At 36.7% G+C, this 19,548-nt stretch overlaps 2 protein-coding genes across 2 annotated transcripts; one reads left to right on the forward strand and one right to left on the reverse strand.

Annotated features, from left to right (window-relative positions):
• Window positions 1-9,761: 9,761 nt before the first annotated feature.
• On the forward strand, window positions 9,762-14,515 carry LOC110724300 (SNF1-related protein kinase regulatory subunit gamma-1-like). The gene is made up of 6 exons (XM_021903722.1): window positions 9,762-10,066; window positions 11,273-11,439; window positions 12,555-12,746; window positions 12,828-13,097; window positions 13,455-13,618; window positions 13,959-14,515. Exons 1-6 carry the CDS (start codon window positions 9,856-9,858, stop codon window positions 14,257-14,259), a joined length of 1,305 nt encoding a protein of 434 aa, XP_021759414.1. The 5' UTR covers window positions 9,762-9,855; the 3' UTR covers window positions 14,260-14,515.
• Window positions 14,516-14,609: 94 nt separating this feature from the next.
• Window positions 14,610-18,588, reverse strand: LOC110724108. Its single transcript, XM_021903505.1, has 4 exons — window positions 17,885-18,588; window positions 17,472-17,601; window positions 16,668-17,354; window positions 14,610-16,517 (listed from the first exon to the last, which is right to left on the reverse strand). Exons 1-4 carry the CDS (start codon window positions 18,586-18,588, stop codon window positions 14,610-14,612), a joined length of 3,429 nt encoding a protein of 1,142 aa, XP_021759197.1.
• Between the last annotated feature and the right edge of the window lie 960 nt (window positions 18,589-19,548).

The following is a 19,548-nucleotide window of genomic DNA, read 5'->3' on the forward strand; positions in this document are numbered from 1 at the left end:
CAACTACATCCTTTATGATTCTGGTAAATGATATAGGACTACTTGACCATTCATCCTTGACCCCTGTTGATTGTGAGCGAAATGTGGAGAGTACTTTGCCATTTCAGCATTCTCGAGACACAAAAACTGTCTCTTCTCCTAGTGGAATTTATGCCACTCCAAACTCTTCCTCTTCTCTTAATGTCATACCCCCGTATTTACCTCCTAAGAGGTTGCTACAATTAGTACTCCCAACCAGTGGAATTGAATGTTACTCAGTGACTAACTCACCTTAGTTATTTGTTTATTCTCTGTTTTATAATGGTAGTACTCCGTTTTATTCGCCGAGTCCTACTTGGAACTATCACTCTCATTTCCCTTTTCTATTCCATCCACCAACTACCCTTCTCTTTCCCCACATGTCCACTTTAAAAATGGAAATAGATGATGAGTATAAAGTACTCCTCTGTCCCACAGATAGGGTTTATACTCTCAACTCATTATTGGATCCTTTCAGACCAAAAAACATTCTTTTTGACCCTATTATTAAAAAAATAGAATTATTTGTCCCAAGGGAAATGATTAATGAACAAGAACTAAAAACCTACGATGAGTACTAAGCTACTCACTCCTACGTCTCTCTTAAATCCCTTATGGCCAGCTCTCCAAAGAACAAAATCACTCCTTCCACCGGCCATCACCAGAAAAATCCAGCTCATGAATGGCCGAAGCTGAAAGGTCATGAGGGAGCTTCGGCCTCTTTTACTTGTGAAAGCCCTAGAACTCCTTCTAACTTGAAGGACACACCACCTAACTCACCAGCCTCCATAGAATCTTTCAACACCGCACCCTCATCAATCTCTTTTGACTCCATTACTCCCCTACTCAACTTGAGCAAACTGGACATTCAATCTAGTGAAGAATCGTCAGACTTTGAGCTGGAATTCTACTCTCATGAGGAGAAGAAAGTGCTCTTTAAAAAGAGGAAGGGGAGAAGATTTACAGAGGAAGGGCCAAGAAAGAAGGTTTGGAGCCCTAATTTGGAGGGTGATTTAAAGTTCGTGCTTAATCCGGAGGAAGTGGGGGTGAAGAGAGCTCTGAATTTGGAAGGAATGGCAGAAGCAAAGGGGAATAGGAGCAGCCTAGACAAGGTTGAAAGGATGTGTGATAAGGTGAGATATGGTTTAAGCAAGGAAGATGACCTTTGGGAGAAGTTCATGGAGACGGAGGAAGGGGGAAATTCAGCTACGAGGATTCAAGTTCTGAGAATAGCAGCCAAAGAGGATACAATCAACTCAGATGAGGAGGTAACTAGCAAAGAGGAAGCCCAGAACGAGGCAAGGAAGGAATGTGATGATGGTGCGGCTGGCCTACAGCCTCTGGAAGGAAAATGAGCATTCTCAGTTGGAACTGCAGGGGAGCTAATGACAGAAGCTCTCTAATTTCCCTAGTAGTTAAATTAGTTGCGGCAAGGTTTAACGTAGATCTTATTTTCTTGTGTGAAACTAAATGTAATTATGACTCTCTAACTCCAATTTTTAGTAGATGGGGTTTTAATGGTAGTACGGGATGCGATGCAGTTGCCAGCAAAGGAGTTTTGTTCCTTTTTTGGTCAGATAGGGTTATAGAAGCCCACCCCTTCGTACTTTTGTGTAATATAATTTTAGTAGGAGGCTTTAACTATTATGTTGCGTGTGTCTACGGCAACCCATATGTGGCTGAACGTTCTAGCGTTTGGACCAAATTGCATGATCTCATGACAACCTATCATGGTAACATTGTGCTAGTAGGAGACTTCAATCAAATAGAGTCTCTAAAGCAAAAAATAGGAGGCTGTCGATTCATTCCTGAAATGAATTTGTAAATTAGACAATAGAAAACAAGTTAATTAAAATCCCAAGTACGGGATTAAAATTTACATGGTTTAATAATAGAGTGGAAGGACCAATTTACGAACAATTAGACAGAGCCTATGGAAACGATGGTTGGAAAACTATGTTTCCCGATGCCATTGCATGGAATTTTCCAATTATGTTCTCTGATCATGCTCCAGTAGTCCTCCAGCTCCACAAGACGAGAGGATTAAAGCGTACGACATATAAGATGGAAGCTTGGTGCATGAAGTAGGAAGAAGTAAGGAAGATGGTAGAAGACATTCGGAAGCAGGGTGTCCAAGGCTCACCACTGTATAAAATAAAAAGAAAATTTCTCAATCCAGATAAGATTTAAAGCAATGGTGTTTGGACTTCAAGCATAGACATAATAATTGGAATTGGCAAGTTATTCAGGAGCATTTTGAAGCCCATCAAAAGCAACAGGATCAAGACCTAACATCCATACCATCAGAAATAACAGCTAGAAAACAACTCGAAGAGGAAACCATCCAAAAGTGGTGGAATTAGAGACAGAGGGAAAAAATCGAAATGGGATGAGTATGGTGATCAATCTACAGCTTTTTTCTTCAAGAGTGTTAAACAAAGGACGGTAAAATGGAAATAAGAGCTGTAAAAAAGTCCAATGATGTTAGGATCACTAATGCCGAAGAAATAAAAGCCCAATTTCAAGCTCATTTTCAAGATTTATATAATAGGCTCCCAATTTCAGAAGAACAAGCCCATCAACGTTTGGGCCTCATAGATAAATGGTTGAGGGATGTCCCGTCTCTAAGCCCGGCAAATAAAGACTGGCTTTCAAAGCCTTTTACAGAGTTAGAAATCAAAGAAGCTGTTTTTGCTCCAAATCCTCTCAAGTCGCCAGGTCCAGATGGGGCTCCACCAATGTTCTTCCAAGAAAACTAGACTTCTATCAGTTCAGATATTATCAAAGCAGTCCAACATTTCTTCAGAACTGGAAACTTATTAAGAGAATGTAACAAGACGTTCATAACTCTTATCCCAAAGAAGAAGCAACCCTCGAGGTTGGATGAATTTTGACCAATTAGCTTATGCAATTCCGTGTACAAGATCATTTCGAAATTCTTGGTGAACAGACTCAAGAAGATTCTTCCGGAAATAATTGGTGAATTCCAAAATGCTTTTTTACCGGGTAGGATTATGATGGACAACTGCTACATAGCACATGAGATCTTAAGTCAGGTAAAAGCAAGAAGGAAAGGAGGCATCTTTGAGGCCATCCTAAAGATAGATTTAAGAAAGGCTTATGATCGAGTCTATTGGGACCTGGTGGACCGCATCTTAATTAAAATGGAATTCCCAGTTGAATGGAGAAATTGGATTCAAAACTATATTCAAACAATTACCTATGCGCTTCTAGTGAATGGAGAAGCATGAGATTTCTTCACGCCAAAAGCTAGCCTGAGACAGGGAGACCCCATATATTTTCATCTTGGTCATTGACAGGGTAAAGTCGTACCCCCTAATCAAAAGTAAATACCTAAATCCTCTAACTAAAGTAGATAGGGAAGTAGGGTCGAACTCCACAGGGAAACAAGTCTTTTTACTCCTAATTCTTTATTATTATCTAAATTATCTAAGTAACCAATATTTTTGGGAATAAATTCTATACTACGAAGAATAAGTTTAGGGAGAAAAGGAACAATAATATGAAAGCCTAGGGTCACAGGTTCACCAATAATTAATATTCCGGGATAAAACATAATAATTAATAATTAACATTGCACAAATAACATGATTAACAGGCTCTCGCAATTTATTAATCAACATAGATCTAACAGGCTCTCGCAATTTACTAGATCTAAGTTCCTATTGAAAATAGCCTTTAATATTAAATTAACATCTGCTCTATTCTTCAATTCAATATTGCTAAACATTCACAATCAAATTACATCTGCTCGATTCATAATCTAATTGCAAAGAATTAAAACAATTCAATAAGAAATTATCATGCAATACCAATAATCAATAATAACAAATTATCCCTTCATATTAATTATGGATCCCCATAAACCCTAGAATGAAACTACTCACACATAATCCTAACTAAACTAATCAAACAAATAAAATAAGACATAATCAAAGAAGTAAATTAAATAGCTGAAATTAAAGGAGAAGAAATTGTTACCAAAGGAAATCTGGATTAATGGAAGTAATTAAGAACAAGAGTTGAGAGATAATTTTAGAGAGAGAAATATCCTAAGTAGAGAGAGAAAATCTAAAAAGAAGGTAAATTAAAATTTCGTACATAATTCGTACTTAAATATTCCTCAAAACAAAAATTAAAACTAAACTAATCAGGTCTGAGAAAAACACGCGCCCGATCGGGCTAGAGGCCACCCGATCGGGCGCGCCTTTTTCTTCGTGCCCCTTCTCAGTAGCGCCGCCCGATCGAGCTAGATGCTCGCACGATCGGGCGCGCCTTAGGCCACGCACCAGCACCATGCATGCCACGCCCGATCGTGCTAATCCTTGCCCGATCGGGCCCTTGATTCACTTCGAGGCTCGGACTTCGATTGGGCTTGATTCCTCGGCCCAATCCGAATTTCCTCTCCGGGTCTTGAATACTCGGTCCTAGTACCTCAGTATCCCGATAACCGAGCTCTTAATCACTGGCTCAATGACTCTAACCGGCCTTGGGCTTCAAACATGGTCGTGCTCTTCTAATTCCCGTAGTCGCTCCATGAAAAACCCGAGAAAATGCTCAAAAGGTGCAATTCCCTACAAAACTCAACAAAGACTACGAAAACACTAGAAAACACTAATTAGTAATAAAAGTGGCTCGAAAGAGCCAAAAACACTACTAATTATGACCAAAGGACGGGGGTAAATTACTATATAAAATGGACATATCAGTCATGGAAGTGCTTTCAAGAAAGCTGATATGACTACTAAGAGAAGGAGACATTCGAGGCATCAAGATATCAAGAAGGGCTCCTGAAATAAATCACCACTTTTTTGCAGATGACGCTCTACTCTATTTCAAGGCAACTCCGTCTTCATGCAAAACAATAAAAAAAGTATTGGTTTAATTCTGTCTCATCTCCGGAGAAGTGGTCAATGCACAGAAAACATTCATCATCTTTAGCTCAAATACCCAATCAAGATTCATTAGAATCTTAAGACAACCACTAAAGGTAAAGAACTCTACAGAGCTAGGAAAATACCTAGGCTGCCCTATGGATGTAGATGGAAGATCAAGCACAAAATTCAACAACATCCTAGATAAAATTCAACAGAAAATCACCTCGTGGAAGTTCTCAATGTTAAACCAAGCAGGTAAGTTAGTTTTAATTAATGGTATCTTGGTAGCTCTAGCTCAACATGTTCTTTCCTTGTAATAGTGGCCAAGGACTATAATTAAGAAAGCCAACAGTCTCCTACTAAGATTCTGGTGGAGTTCAAAGCATGGGAATAGGGCAATTTGTTGGAGAAGACAAGAAGTTCTCCAGTTGCATAAAAATGAAGGAGGCCTTGGGCTAAAAAGCGTGGAGCACATCAACTCTAGCCTGCTCATGAGACAGGGATGGAGATTGTACAAGAATCCAAGTCTTTTATCAAGTAGAGTTTTTGCGGCTGAGTATGGTGGGGATCCAATTTGTTTCAATTTAGAGGAAAAAAACCCTTTTTTTAATGGGCATATTAGGCAATGTTTCATGTAAGAACCGCTGCCTTTCATCATGAAAGGCACCAAGCGTTTAGGTACTGGTGTCTTTGTGGTTTTTATACTAGAAATAGTCTATTGCAAAAATTAAGAAACTAAAATTTGTATTAGCAACTGACTAGTTAGTAGCAAAAAATTAATTTTAGTAGTTGTTAATCATTCACAAAAATATTGGTCTCCGTAGTCGCTAATCCACTGCAAAATACTGTAGTCTTAAATCTTTCGCTAATATTTTGTGATGGGCAATGAATCAGTTGCTAAAATCTTACAGTTAGTCCTTAAATGACAGTTGCAAATTAGTCACTAATATTTTGCGACAGAGAATGATTTAGTTGCTAAAATTTTAAAGTTAGTTGCTAAATGGCAGTTGCAAAGTTGTTGCAAATTTGTCGCTAAATTTGTGACTATAACAAAATTAGTCGCAAAAATGGCTTTGCGACGAGGTCTTTAGCAACTAACCAAAGTAGTTGCAAATCCGTCGCAAATCCAATTTTGCGACAGATTTGCAACTAATTTGACCGTCGCTAATCCTCCTTTTTCTTGTAGTGAGAATTTTATCATGGATCATATAATTTATATTGATGCTTTAAGCATGGGAAAGGAGCTATGTAAGTGTCTATGTACACGAGGAATAAATTATAAGTTAGTGCCTTAGTGCACTTAAGGTTTTTTTAACAACGAGGGATAGAATTTGTAGCGCTTAATGCGTTTAAGGTGTCATTGGCACCGGGGTAGAATTAAAAAGGGTTCAACATTAAATATAATGTGGTCACTAATTATTTAAGAATTAAATTGGTATATTTGATTGTTTGAATAATTATTGTTGATTGAATGATTACGGTTTGAGAGTCATCACTAAGTTTAATAATCTGTAAATAACGTTAAGTGAAACAGATTATGCACCAAAACTCTAGAAACGTATATACCTTGAGTATGAACATATGGGGGAGTTATGTGAATTTATATTTGATCATAACTTCTTCTAGAGTACAGGACGCTGTACATTTCTTTTACTATTATGATGCGCAAGAATTCCGCCACTTACAAGTGGTTATTGATGCTGGCATGGTTAGCTCCCATGTCAGCCAACATAGATTAAACAAGTTTAGGATAAATATATTGATTGTATGTTAGTCAAAAAGCGCACATGAATATGAGAAGAATAAAGTAGAGGCCTATTTTTAAGGCAGGTTTAATCTCTTTTAGGTTGGATTTGTACCTTCATCCCCGAATATCCAATCACGATTCCAGACCAATATAGAGTATGCGATCTCATAGATCGTGAAGGGGTGTAACCTTCACCCTGTGAACGGTTTACAAGTTTCTAAAACTTGTTGGCGACTCTTTTGTTCTAGCTTCCTTCCCTTTGGACGCCACCATACTTAAGTGTATGATCATAGTGGGGCTCAAGTGTGGGTTGCTTAAAATATTCCCTACACGCTATCTCTAGCAACGCATCCAAATCACTTGCGCGTAGCAGGCGCTTGTGACCTTAAATGCGCGCACAACCTGCTGCGGCAAAATACTCAAAACCTTAAACGCATTCATTCCCTATAAATAGATGCTTAATACGAAGCTTAAACACACAGAAAGCAACCCAAAAAACTGGCAAGAACTTTGTGACCTTGTGTACTACAAACTCTCTTGTCCTAAATACTCACCCCTCTTATTACTTGTCCTTACAGTGGAGGTTCCCGAACAAGAAGGAGTCCATAAGTATTCTAAACAAAGATTTGGCAAAGAAAAGTGGTTAGTTTTCCGAGCACTTAGATAAATCACCTTCTTTTTTTATTGTTTAAATAACTTTAAATCAATTAATTAGTGTTGTTTGATCACTTTAAATAAACTTTTAATTAACTGATTTCACATAGTATCTTGTGTTAGTTAAAGACTAGAATTGAATAATTAATTGTTGTTCTATCACATAAGCCAAGGCGAATCTTGTTTACTTTTGTTCTTTTCACGAACTTGAATTAAATAAAGAATAACGAATTTGCAATGTAATTCCTACGTGATTAATGCTTGTAAATAAAATCAACTAACTTAGCTTTAGGTATCATGTTGCATATATTGTTTGATGATTAAATTGTGAAAAAGGAAGAACTAATAGAGGCCGCAATAGGGCTAGAATAGAGATTCCCCCTATAGGGAACGTTATTTTAGTACCCTCGCTCCCAAACTCATTTCTGGTATAAGTAGACAAATTTGGGTATGGGTAAACTTATGATTCATGCTAAATATCCCTTGAACTCTACTTGGGAGAAAGGCATGAACGAGGTCTATGAGTTTTCCCAAAACTCATTGGCATGAGTTTTCCTAAAACTCATTGGCATTAGTTTTCCTAAAACTCATTGGTGTCTCCTTACTAGTTTCTTAAAAAAAAAAACGTAATGATAGGATCAACTCTAATTCAAGGTCTCCCAAACAGTCAGGAATTCATGTCCTAATACACCTTTAAAAGTGTAAAGTCCTAGGCTTTTAAAGGGCCATGGGCATAAAGGAGAAGGATCCCCTACGATGGGCACACCCTCCATACATCTGACAAGCAACATCATCAAGGTTGTGGAGGTATAAAATTAGTTTGAAATTAAGCACGCATTTGTAGATTGAAGCATGAATGGTGAACAACAATGGAGGAGAGAGAAAATGGAAGAAGACGAAAATGGAGAAGAGGGGGTTATACTCTGAGACTGAGTGTAGAGAGTGGCAAAAGTTTTGGTTAGTAAAGAAAAATTGGACCGTAAAAAGATAAAACCAATGCAGCGAAAAGACAAGGTATGCATACCCATGTGCACATGTAATTTAAATAGAGGGTAAAAGCGTCCTGTTGCGTAGATAAGGAAATGAAAGGTAAAATTTAAGGGCAATTTTGACATAATAATGTTTATAAGGATTTCATAAATTTTGGGGTTCTTCTTACGAGTATTTGTGTCTCCGTGCTTTTGTTTATAAGAATTTTAGAAGTTTTAAGGTTCTTCTTATTTGTATCTCGGTGCTTTTATAGATTAGGGGTAAGAGTTTGTCAGGAAAAAAAAAAATTTAGGGATATGAGTACAATAAATTTAGAATAATAATATTAATAATTTATTATAGTTGTATATTTGTATTACACAAATATTGAAATATATATATATATATATATATATATATATATATATATATATATATATATATATATATATATATATATGTCACTCCTAAAATCCATTTAGTACTCTCTTAATTAGGGGTGAACATGGTCTAGTTTGGTGCGGTTTGGTTACTTTTCAAACCAAACCAAACCATATTAGTATTGAAACCAAACTAAATCAAACCAAACCATAATAATACGGTTTGGTGCGGTTAATTTATGATGAGACGATATTTTTTCCTAAAAATTGTCAAATAATACTTAGTAAATTTATAATAAAGTTTAATTAACTAGCTCAAAGGGATTAAATTGTACTACAAAGTTATAATAAAAATAACTATCTACTAATAATCAAGTACTAACATAGTAACACTTATTGTTTTCTTTTGATTTTCATATTTTTTTTGGTTTTTTTTATTTTATAATAAATAATAATTATTTTAATTTATTTTAAAATTATATAAATATATTAAAATACGGTATACTGGTTTGCGGTTTGATTTGGTTTATAATTTTTAAAAAACCAAACCAAACCATAGACCGTATTTACAAAAAAAATCGAAACCAAACCGTATTTTTATAAACTGTAAACCAAACCAAACCATAAAATTAATTACGTTCTTAATTATTTGATTGATGATTATTGATAATAAAATTAATTTAAGAAATCCCTTAATTACAGGAGTAGTACACTTGTCCTAAATTACTCTTATAAAAAACAAATCTTACCTATGGGCGGACAATTGGACAAGAGTGTACTTGAACATAAACATAGGAGTGTTCATATAAATCTATCCAAGTATATCCATTTTAATTACTGACATAGTGACACCCATCAATATCCAGACAAATAAATCTAAACGGATAAGTCTCCATATTTAGCACCCCATACCACGTCAACACTCCATCATACTTACCCTTTTGACCCAATCACCCCTCAATCATTACCTTTCAACCCCTCTGATTCCATCAAACCAATCACCCCCATCATATCCCCATATTCCCCAACACACGGAATAAAACCTCCAATAATTCATATATACATACACCCATCATTTTCATCTAACTAATCACTTCTTTATTTTGTTTTAATTGCTAAAACAAAAGAAAAACAAAAAGAAAAGGAAGGAAGATATTTTAGAAGGTGATTTGATTTGATTTTATCAAGAATGGAGGTGCAGTTGAAGAAAAGAGAGAATGGTAATGTTTTTGAGAGAGAAGGAAAAATGATGGAGTCATCGAGTCCAGAGGCGAAATTAGGGATGACAGTGGAGGATATTTGGGATAATCTAGAAGCTCAACTTAGTCCTACTGATAAACTTAATGCTTGTTTTGAGAGTATTCCTGTTTCTTCCTTTCCTCTTGCTCAAGCTTCCAAAGGTTTGTTGCTTTATATATATATATATATATATATATATATATATATATATATATATATATATATATATATATATATATATATATATGATTTTTGATGTTTGATTATGTTTATGAGTGCTTGATGAATTATAATTAAAACGTTGTTCGATGATAATTAATTAGATGGAATTATTTAATTTGATGATGATTGATACTACATATTATAATTTCAGTTATTTTAGGTTTAGATCATGAAAATTAATATTGTTATGAATTTTGGGTTTTATTTTGTTGATTAAATTTTGCGATTTTATATATTAATCCCCCGATCACTTTCCAACAATACATTTATTAGGGGACAAATGAAAATTTTATTTCCTCTGTTTTAAAAAAACAAATGATAATTGTATTCCGTAAAAGTTGAAATAATACAAGTATTACATAGTGTATTGAGACGATTCTAACATAAATTCACGTAACTTATGTTATAATTTTTATATATTGTGAAGAAAAATGATTATTGGCACTTAAATAATTGGAGCAAATATATATATATATAAATAACTAATCAGTCTACTTTCTCCGCTCTCTTTTAGTTGCAACATGTTTACATTTGCATTATTCACATTTTTTTTTTTTTTATTTCTTTTAGTGTGTTCTTGTCATATTTGTTTCGGTTATACTTTTGACTTATTGAGAAGTGTAAAATTCAAATCGTTGTGATGAAAAAAATAAAATAAAATGGAAGTACAATATTTGTTCCATTGTTGTTTGTTTTGTAAAAGTGATGGGTTTGGATCAAAAAGTTTTAGTTAGTCTCATCAATTTGATTAATACTTCTTTCATTCTATTAATATTGCAACAATGAACTTTTTACACTATTTATCACTCTTGTTTGATCGTATAATATGATCTATATGTTAAGCAAAATATAGTCGTGTTGAAATCTCGTTGTATTTGTCTCATAAAATGCTTTTACAGATATAGATATTTAGCATATAAAATGTGCTTTGAGATGCGTAATTTCATCGTTGTTGGAATATTACTAGAATGGAGGATGTATTATGCAGTAGTTCTGATGTTTACTGATTGAACATGCCATGATAGTACTATTTGGCCTATATGAAAGACATTCTTTACGTATTGCGCTTGGTTATTCAGAAATTTGCGATCTATTTATGTTCCAGTATGTCGAGCCAGTGTCCTAATTAATTATGTGTTATGCAGTTGAAATAAAGTCGAACTGTAGTTTGGCTGAAGCTGTTAGCATACTTTCTCAGCATAAACTTCTTAGCGCGCCTGTTGTCGATGTTGAAGCGGCAGATGATGCTACTTGGATTGAGAGATATATTGGGATTGTGGAGTTTGCCGGAATAGCTGTTTGGATACTGCATCAGCTCAGCTAACCTCGTAGGCTCTTAGCTCAATCTCTGAAACTTAAGCTGTTTTTAGAAACGATCTGCGAAAAATGGATTAGTTATTGAGCTGCAATCTCGCTACATGTTACAACTTGTTTTGATTCATTTATATCTGAATTTTGTATGCTATGTGCATTTGGTTGCTTCAAAACTGTCTAATTGTCCTTTTTTCTTGGCATTGTTCATCAGTTTAATTTTTCTTCCACACGTTCGAGTATCATGACTTGCTACCGTATACCAATGTGAGGTGAACGTCTGTAGTGTTATCCTGTAGTTTTTTTGCTTGTTGCTAAGAAATATCGGGCTTGAAAAGTCGTTTAATTTTTCATTAATTAGTTTTGATAGACACAGTTCGATTGTTTTCATCTGTTTCTATTCAACCCTCCCTTTAGAATTACTATAGTGATCTGGGAAGGGATGTTGCCTATACATGTAACCTTGCTAATTGAGAAGTTGTTATTCTAAGTTATAGTAGTTTGTATATGTTATGTCCGGTCTGCCCCTTTAGATTTACTTTAGGGGCTCCAGGAAAAGGACGCTATGTAGCCTTGTTAATTGAGTTGTTTTTCTTCTTATTTGTAAGTCAAAGTAGTTTGTCTTTGTGCTGTTGTTGAGCCCATGAGCAAACCCACATGTGAGTGAAAGTGTTGTCCCACATTGAAAGAGTGAAAAAGTGAAGAGGTATATTGGGATGTGTATTCCATATTGCTGAAAAGAGAAAGTTGTGTCCACTTTATTATAAGGCTAAAGGGCTACTCTCCTCATTCCCATATGCTTTTGAGGTAGAACCTCCTTAGTTGTATAAAGTGGACGCTTGTGGCGGATGTAGCCAAGGCCTATTTATCAAATGTGTCCATTTTCAGCAATTGTATGTAAGCTGACTGTTACTTTTGATTTTGAATTAAGAACATAGCAGAAATCAAATTTATGGGGATAAGCAGTGATTTTAAAGTGGTTGTACCTTGCTCTCCAAAAAAAAAAAAAAAAAGAAAAAAAAAGGATTGAGGTTTTACTGTGTTCTGACAATATACTACTACTAATGAATTTTGAACTCTATTGATATTCTCTTGAGGTTTATAATGCTTTTCTGGCAGTCAGAAGATGATGAGTCAAACCGAGTTTTACCATCCCCAAAGAGTAATAGCAGTGCAGCTGCAGTTAACACAAATGGAGTAAATAGGGTCAAAAAACTAGAAAGAACCATGAGCCCAAGATCTGCTGCAATGACTTCTGGAAACTTCTTTGGGGCACTTACTGCTTCGGAGCTATATAAGACAACAACGGTGAATCTTTTTAATTTTCTTTTTTATACTTCATGCAAATGTCAGTATAATTCTTGCATCAACTAACCTTTATATAAACAGGTTCGAGATATTTCAGGGTCATTTCGGTGGGCTCCATTTCTAGCCTTACAAGATACAAACTCTATGTTGACTGTCCTGCTGCTGCTCTCAAAGTACAAAATGAAAGGTGTTCCTGTTGTTGGTGGTGCAAAGGTTGAGAATATAATAACTCAGTCTGCTGTTATTCACATGCTAGCTGAGTGTGCCGGGCTTCATTGGTTTGAAAACTTTGGAACCCGAAACCTCACTGAAATTGGTCTTCCACTGATGAGTCCGAAGGAAGTAGTCAAGGTTTGTGGTTCTTTCCTGGCTATTTTTCTACATAAAGCAAAAGGCAGTGTTGTAAATTTCTTGTTAGATAAAAATCTCTGTTCTTTAGTTTGCAGTATCATTAAATGGGTGCAAGCTAAGTACAGGGTAGTATTTATTTTGAATCTCTGAAACCGTTTCTTTTGTCAAAGGCACTAATTTGGAATACTAGGCTCCAATTTTGCATGCCGTTTGTTGTGATAAATTTTGAGAAAAGTGTCTCGGCTCTCTGAAATACCAGCACACACTACACCCCCACCCCCTCAAAAAAACACATTCCTAATTTCCTAGCTTTCAAGGCATTCTTTTAATTGACTTGCTGTTTCTATCTTCTTCTAGGTCTATGAGGATGAACCGGTTCTTCAGGCCTTTAAACTGATGAGGCTAAAGGGTGTTGGAGGGATTCCTGTTGTTGAACGCGATGGGGCTAAAGCAGTTGGTAATATTAGCATAAGGGATGTTCAATTTCTTTTGACTGCTCCAGAGATATACAAGGATTGCAGGTCTGTTATTACCCTTTGTCCCCACTGCTTCATTTAAGTTGGCTGTACATGAAAATCTATTAGGAAATGTGACAAATTTAACGTGTATCCCAGAATAGTACGAGTGTAATTCTGGACTGAGGGAATATGTCTGCTGTTTTAAGATCCTATGTAGTAAGAGCAAAAAAAACATGTGGCGATCTTAGTTTAGAATTCACCTAAAATAAGGCTTAGTCATACAACTAGAGACACCAATGAATATATATGATATGTTTGCATAAACTCGTGTTTGGCACATAAGATTATCATAAATCGAACATTTTCTTCTTAAATTTTAATGTCATAATAATTATTGTTGCAGATCAATCACAGCTAAGGACTTCTTACTTGCTTCAAAGAAATACAGAGAAGAGCACCATGAAGGATCATCACCTCCACTAAGTGGGATGATTACATGCAAAAAGGATGACACTCTCAAGAAAGTTATCCTCACCCTTGACTCTCTAAACATCCATCGTATCTACGTGGTTGATGAAGGCGGATGTCTTGAAGGTGTCATTACGCTAAGGGACATAATCTCGAGGCTTGTACATGAGCCTCGCAACTACTTTGGTGATTTCTTTGATGGAGTGATACCAATGCCAGCTAACAGTAGAGTATGAGTGACCAACCTCTTAACATGCATGTTTTCTCGATCAGATTCTGAACTCAGATCATCATCAGCTAACGGGATAGAATGATATATATGAATGACAATAATGTAAGTGGTGGTACCAGAAATGATAAATCTAGGTCTCTGGAAAGTGGCCATTGTATTTAGCTAAGCTAAGGGTTCATATCATTGGCACCCCTGTTGTATTATATGCGTAATAATAGATGGATGCTACCTAACTGATCCATGATATGAGCATTCTTGTATGCCTTTTCTTTTGTAAGTTATGGTGGAGTTTTTTTTGTTTTTTTTTTTTTTTTTTTTTTTTGACAAAGAGCAACACAAAAAACAAACAAAAAACTAGAAAGAAAGAAAAAGAGAATGACGATTTCTAGCTGAAACAGCTAACTCATGAGCAGGCCTAATAAAATCCCTGGAAGCTTTCTGGATAGAACAGGCCGAGAAGAGAGGTATGATATCCTCAATCTGCTGAAAGATCCAACTAGCAAAGATGTCCTTTGAGCAATGATCCCGGAGACTAAAGAGGACACCCAAACAGTCTGTATGAATTCGAATCTGATCAAAACCGTGATTTTGCGCCATCCTCAAAGCTAGGAGACAGGCAAACAACTCTGCTTGAATAGCCGAAAGAGCAAAACATGCCTGAGCACCACCCCCAAGACACTGGAGAGATCCAGCCTGATAAAAGCACCAACCCGTACCAGCTCTGCAATCTGCAGACTGCCAAGCCCCGTCAAAGAGTAGATCAACAACAGCCTGTTCAGAAAAAGAACCTCGTAGAATAATCAAAAGTGGGCGATGATGAAACCCAGGAGGAGAAGAAATAACCCCAGCATCCAAATCTCTAGCCGAGGAACTTCGAGACCTCCATTCTTGGGCAATCCTGAATACACAAAGGGGATCAGGAACTAATCCCCAAAATCGAACACTGTTCCTACAGCACCAAATAGCCCAAGTAAAGGCCAAAATAGAATCCAGAGTACTCCAATCTCCATGAGCCAAAGAGTGAGTAATCAGAGTGGAAAACCAATGGCTAAACGAGGAGAAATTCTCCGGAGGAAGAAGAATACCCAAAGGACCACAACTCCAAAGACGACGAGTAAACGGACAGTGTAAAAATAAATGATCTATCGTCTCCTGAGAAGTATGACAAAAAGCACACAAAGGATCAACAGGGATACCTTTGGTACATAATAAGGCTGCCACAGGGATGACTCCATATAACAACTTCCAAACAAACATCTTCCACTTAGGTAAAATGGGAAAGGCCCAGAACTTCTTCCACCACGAGGACAGAATATAATTCCCATCATAAATTACGGGGAACGAACCCTGAATGAGAGCAGCATAGGCGGACTTAGTAGAGAAATTCCCATCCCTAGTAAATTTCCAATAGACGAAATCATCCATTAACTGAGTCGGCCGCTCCAAACTCAGAATTTTAGCCGCAGTGAAGGAATCAAACAATCTATGAACCTGAGAAGAATCCCAAGTGTTAGAGTTTGAATGGATAAGAGAGGACACCAGAAGCGGAAGAACCGTTCCAGCAAGAGAATCCTTAGGGGACACAACAGAATCCGGAACCCAAGAATCCTCAAAAATTCGAACCTTGGTACCATTACCAATTTTCCAAGTAAGACCAGACTGAAGAGAGTGGAACCCATGCAGCAAACTATTACCCGCCCAAGAAGGACGAGAGAGCCTCGAACTAGAATGACGATCCAGGATAGAAGGATACCGCGCTTGAAAAATACGAGAAATAAGAAGTTGAGGATTATGCATGACCCGCCAAACCTGCTTTGCCAACATCGCAGAGTTGAAAATACCCAGATGACGAAGACCAAGACCCCCAAGCCCCTTAGGCCTATAAAGGAGAGAAGAGGGAGCCAAAGCAATACCTTTAGAGTGGGAAGAAGATCTCCACCAAAATCGAAGTAGAAGATTGTTGATTTTGTCTATGACTGTAGAAGGAATCTTAAACACAGACAAAATATGGTTGAAGGAGGCCACAAGCATAGAATTGATAATGACCAATTTCGCAACAGACGAAAGATGAAGGGAAGTGAGTCCACTCAACCGATTAATAACTTTGTCCACTAAAGGCTGAAAAGCTTTACATTTGTGTCTGCCAACATCAACCAGAAGACCCAAATAAGAGCCAATAGAGGATTCCACCCGCACATGTATAGAAGCAGCTAAGTAATCCCGATAATCAGCCGGAACGTTAGAACTAAAGCGAATGAAGGACTTTTAAAGATTGATCATATGACCAGAAATATCACAAAAATTGTGAAGCACTTTATTAACCTCTAAACAGGTATCAGGCGAAGGCTGAAAAAAGATAAGGGCATCATCCGCAAAAAACAAATGTGAGACCGAAGGAGAGCGCCTGCAGACCTTAATACCTCGAAACAAACGATCAGATTCTGCTTTACGAATCATGGCTGAAAAAACCTCCATACACAGAACAAATAAATATGAAGATAAAGGATCACCCTGACGCAACCCCCTAACTGGACGAAAAGCTTTCGTAGGATTACCATTGACCAAAACCTGATAAGAAACAGTAGAAACACACTGCTGAATTATATGAATCCAACTCGGAGGAAACCCAAAGGCCTTAAGAACTTGCCATAGAAAATCCCAACTGATCCTATCATAGGCTTTATTCATATCGACTTTCAGAGCCGCTCCCATAGTACGACCTCGCAACTTATCCATATAGGAGAGAATTTCATGCGCAACAAGACTATTGTCAACTTGCCATAGCCGACCTGGAACAAAGGCATTTTGAAAATCGGAGACTAGCTGAGGGAGAATATTCCGAAGCCGAATCGAAATACACTTAGCGATACATTTATAAAGAACATTGCAGAGACCAATTGGACGAAACTGAGAAACGAACTCCAAATGATCCACCTTAGAAATAAGAGTGATGAAGGTCCTATTCCATTCTCTAAGCATATGGCCATGATAGAAAAAATATTGCACTGCTTCAATAACTGATTGACCCACAGTAGACCAATGCGAGCGAAAGAAAGCAGAAGAAAAACCATCTGGACCCGGAGTCTTCGACTCATCAATCTAAAACATAGAAGCTTTGATTTCTTCTGCCGAAACAGGCTGCAATAGATGAAAACAGTCCATATCTGAAATTTGAGGTAAGTTTAAATCATTCCAATCAAAATCCGAAGGAAAAACTTGAGACTGAGGGGAACAGAATAGCTGAGAATTATAATTTTGGATCATTATACTAATACCCTGTTGATCATGAGTCCAAAACCCACTTGAATCCTTGAGACCATGAATCAAATTCTTTCTTTTTTCGAGCCTGAGCATAAGAAAAAAGTAAGTGAGAATGAGATTCACCAAACTTATCCCATTTGACCTTCGCCCTTTGTTTCCAATAAAGGTAAGCGGCATGGGATTGAGCAATTTTTTCCTCCCGGATAGAGATGAAGAGGTGACGATGGAGTCTTGAATCCAAATTCTGTGCCAAAGGATCCAAAGAAGCATGAAGTTCTTTCCAATTAATACCCCATGATTTTTTATTATTAACACACCACGAAAGTAATTTCGACCGAACTTGTTCCAACTTCCTCGAGACAACAAACATCGGAGAACCTGGAAGCATCATAGCCCAGATAACAGTAATAATCCTAAAGACATCCTTCGACTGTAAACACCAATTATCAATGCGGTATGGACGTTTAGAAACAGGAGGGGAGTTTTCATGATAAACAATAACCGCATGATCTGAGAAAAGGATGGATTGATGGAGCAAAAAGGCATTCGGATGATCAATCATCCATTTTTGAGAAGCATAGGCTTTATCCAAACGCTCAAACGATGCATCCCCAGAAGAACAACCATTAGTCCAATTATAGGAAGGACCGGAAAAGGGAACATCTAAAAGATTATTTTCTATTTTCCATTCCTGAAAAGCATTTAACCCGGCTATATGTGCAGAACCCCCTACCTTATCTGAAAAATATTCTACCTGATTAAAGTCAGCAATAAGTAGAATATCTGAATAAACTTGCAAAATGTGAGAAATCTCCTCCCAAACAGCAGCTCGTCCCGAAGGATGAGGTGATCCATACACAAACAGGATATGCTTTATTTCACTAGTAGTTGGAGTACAAATTTCACACAAAATTACATTAGTAGAAACCAAAAGAGGAACTACTCTAAGCGGAGAAAACCAAAATACAACCAAACCTCCGCTGAGACCCTGGGAATTAACACCACAAAAACCATCAAACCTCAAAGGGGCTAACTTTGTAACAGTAGTATCTACATCAACTAACGATTCCATAATAAACATAATATTTATAGAGAGAGAGCGGACAAGAGACAGCAAATACGGAACTTTAGGGGAGTCCGCCGAACCTAATCCCCTACAATTCCATGCTCCAACATTCACGACCCTTTAGGTGACCTTTGAGGAGGAGCCACCGATTCCTGATCAGATTGAGCTGGAGAAGAGGTAACCGAAACTGATTTCCCATGAATTCCCTTTCGTCTTTTAAGAGAAGTGAAACAGCACAAAGTTTGTTTTTAGTTGTTAAAACATAATTTCACTGTTGTATTATTATCACCAATAAAACTAATTTTTTTTTTTTTTTAGGAAAATCACCAATATAACTAATCGTATCGAGTTAATTCATAATAACTTCTTACTCCTCCCGTCCCCGATTGATAGTCACTTTTGAAGAAAAATTACGGGAATTAAGGAGAATTAAAGAAAGTACATTGAAAAAATAAATTTACATTGGTGTGCAAAAGAGTAGAGAGAGAAAGTAATTAAAGTACATGGGAAAGTAAAATTTACATGGGTAAATTAAATTTGCATAAATATTTTTGCAAATGTTAGAGAATTTTGGTAAAAAAATAATATTTATGATACTAGAAAAAAGCAAATGTGAGTAACATTTTGAGTCGATTCCGGCTTCATGCACGCGAGTTGCAGCCTGCAATCCGAACTGAGGACGGGTTTTTGGGGTTAGCTCACCAAAAATGGAAAAAGTGACTATCAATCGGGGAAGGAGGGAGTATTAATAAGTGAGTAGCTAAGCATCGGGAAAATGCTAGTCAATAACTCTAAACCACTACAGAAGTACATGCTTTCCCTCATGACTTAAATGCTATATTATAAACAAAGTTTGTATATCAATCTTATTAGTTGAGGTTGGCTCCTAAGCTATCACCAAATTTTGACAATTGCTAGTAAATTAGAGTTTGTATATATATATATATATATATATATATAGGTGCA

This window comes from Chenopodium quinoa, unplaced genomic scaffold, assembly GCF_001683475.1.
Source record: "Chenopodium quinoa cultivar QQ74 unplaced genomic scaffold, ASM168347v1, whole genome shotgun sequence".
Lineage (NCBI taxonomy): Eukaryota > Viridiplantae > Streptophyta > Magnoliopsida > Caryophyllales > Amaranthaceae > Chenopodium > Chenopodium quinoa.

What these genes read in the sequence shown, in the direction of transcription:
- LOC110724300 (XM_021903722.1), top strand. Translation starts at nt 9,856, where the DNA reads ATGGAGGTGCAGTTGAAGAAAAGAGAGAATGGTAATGTTTTTGAGAGA. An exon ending in GTCCGAAGGAAGTAGTCAAG is followed by an intron (nt 13,098 to 13,454) that starts GTTTGTGGTTCT and finishes ATCTTCTTCTAG; the next exon opens with GTCTATGAGGATGAACCGGT. An exon ending in GAGATATACAAGGATTGCAG is followed by an intron (nt 13,619 to 13,958) that starts GTCTGTTATTAC and finishes TTATTGTTGCAG; the next exon opens with ATCAATCACAGCTAAGGACT.
- LOC110724108 (XM_021903505.1), bottom strand. Translation starts at nt 18,588, where the DNA reads ATGGAATCGTTAGTTGATGTAGATACTACTGTTACAAAGTTAGCCCCT. An exon ending in ATGCTTCCAGGTTCTCCGAT is followed by an intron (nt 17,602 to 17,884) that starts GTTTGTTGTCTC and finishes TCTTATGCTCAG; the next exon opens with GCTCGAAAAAAGAAAGAATT. An exon ending in GTTTGTTTCGAGGTATTAAG is followed by an intron (nt 16,518 to 16,667) that starts GTCTGCAGGCGC and finishes AATCTTTAAAAG; the next exon opens with TCCTTCATTCGCTTTAGTTC.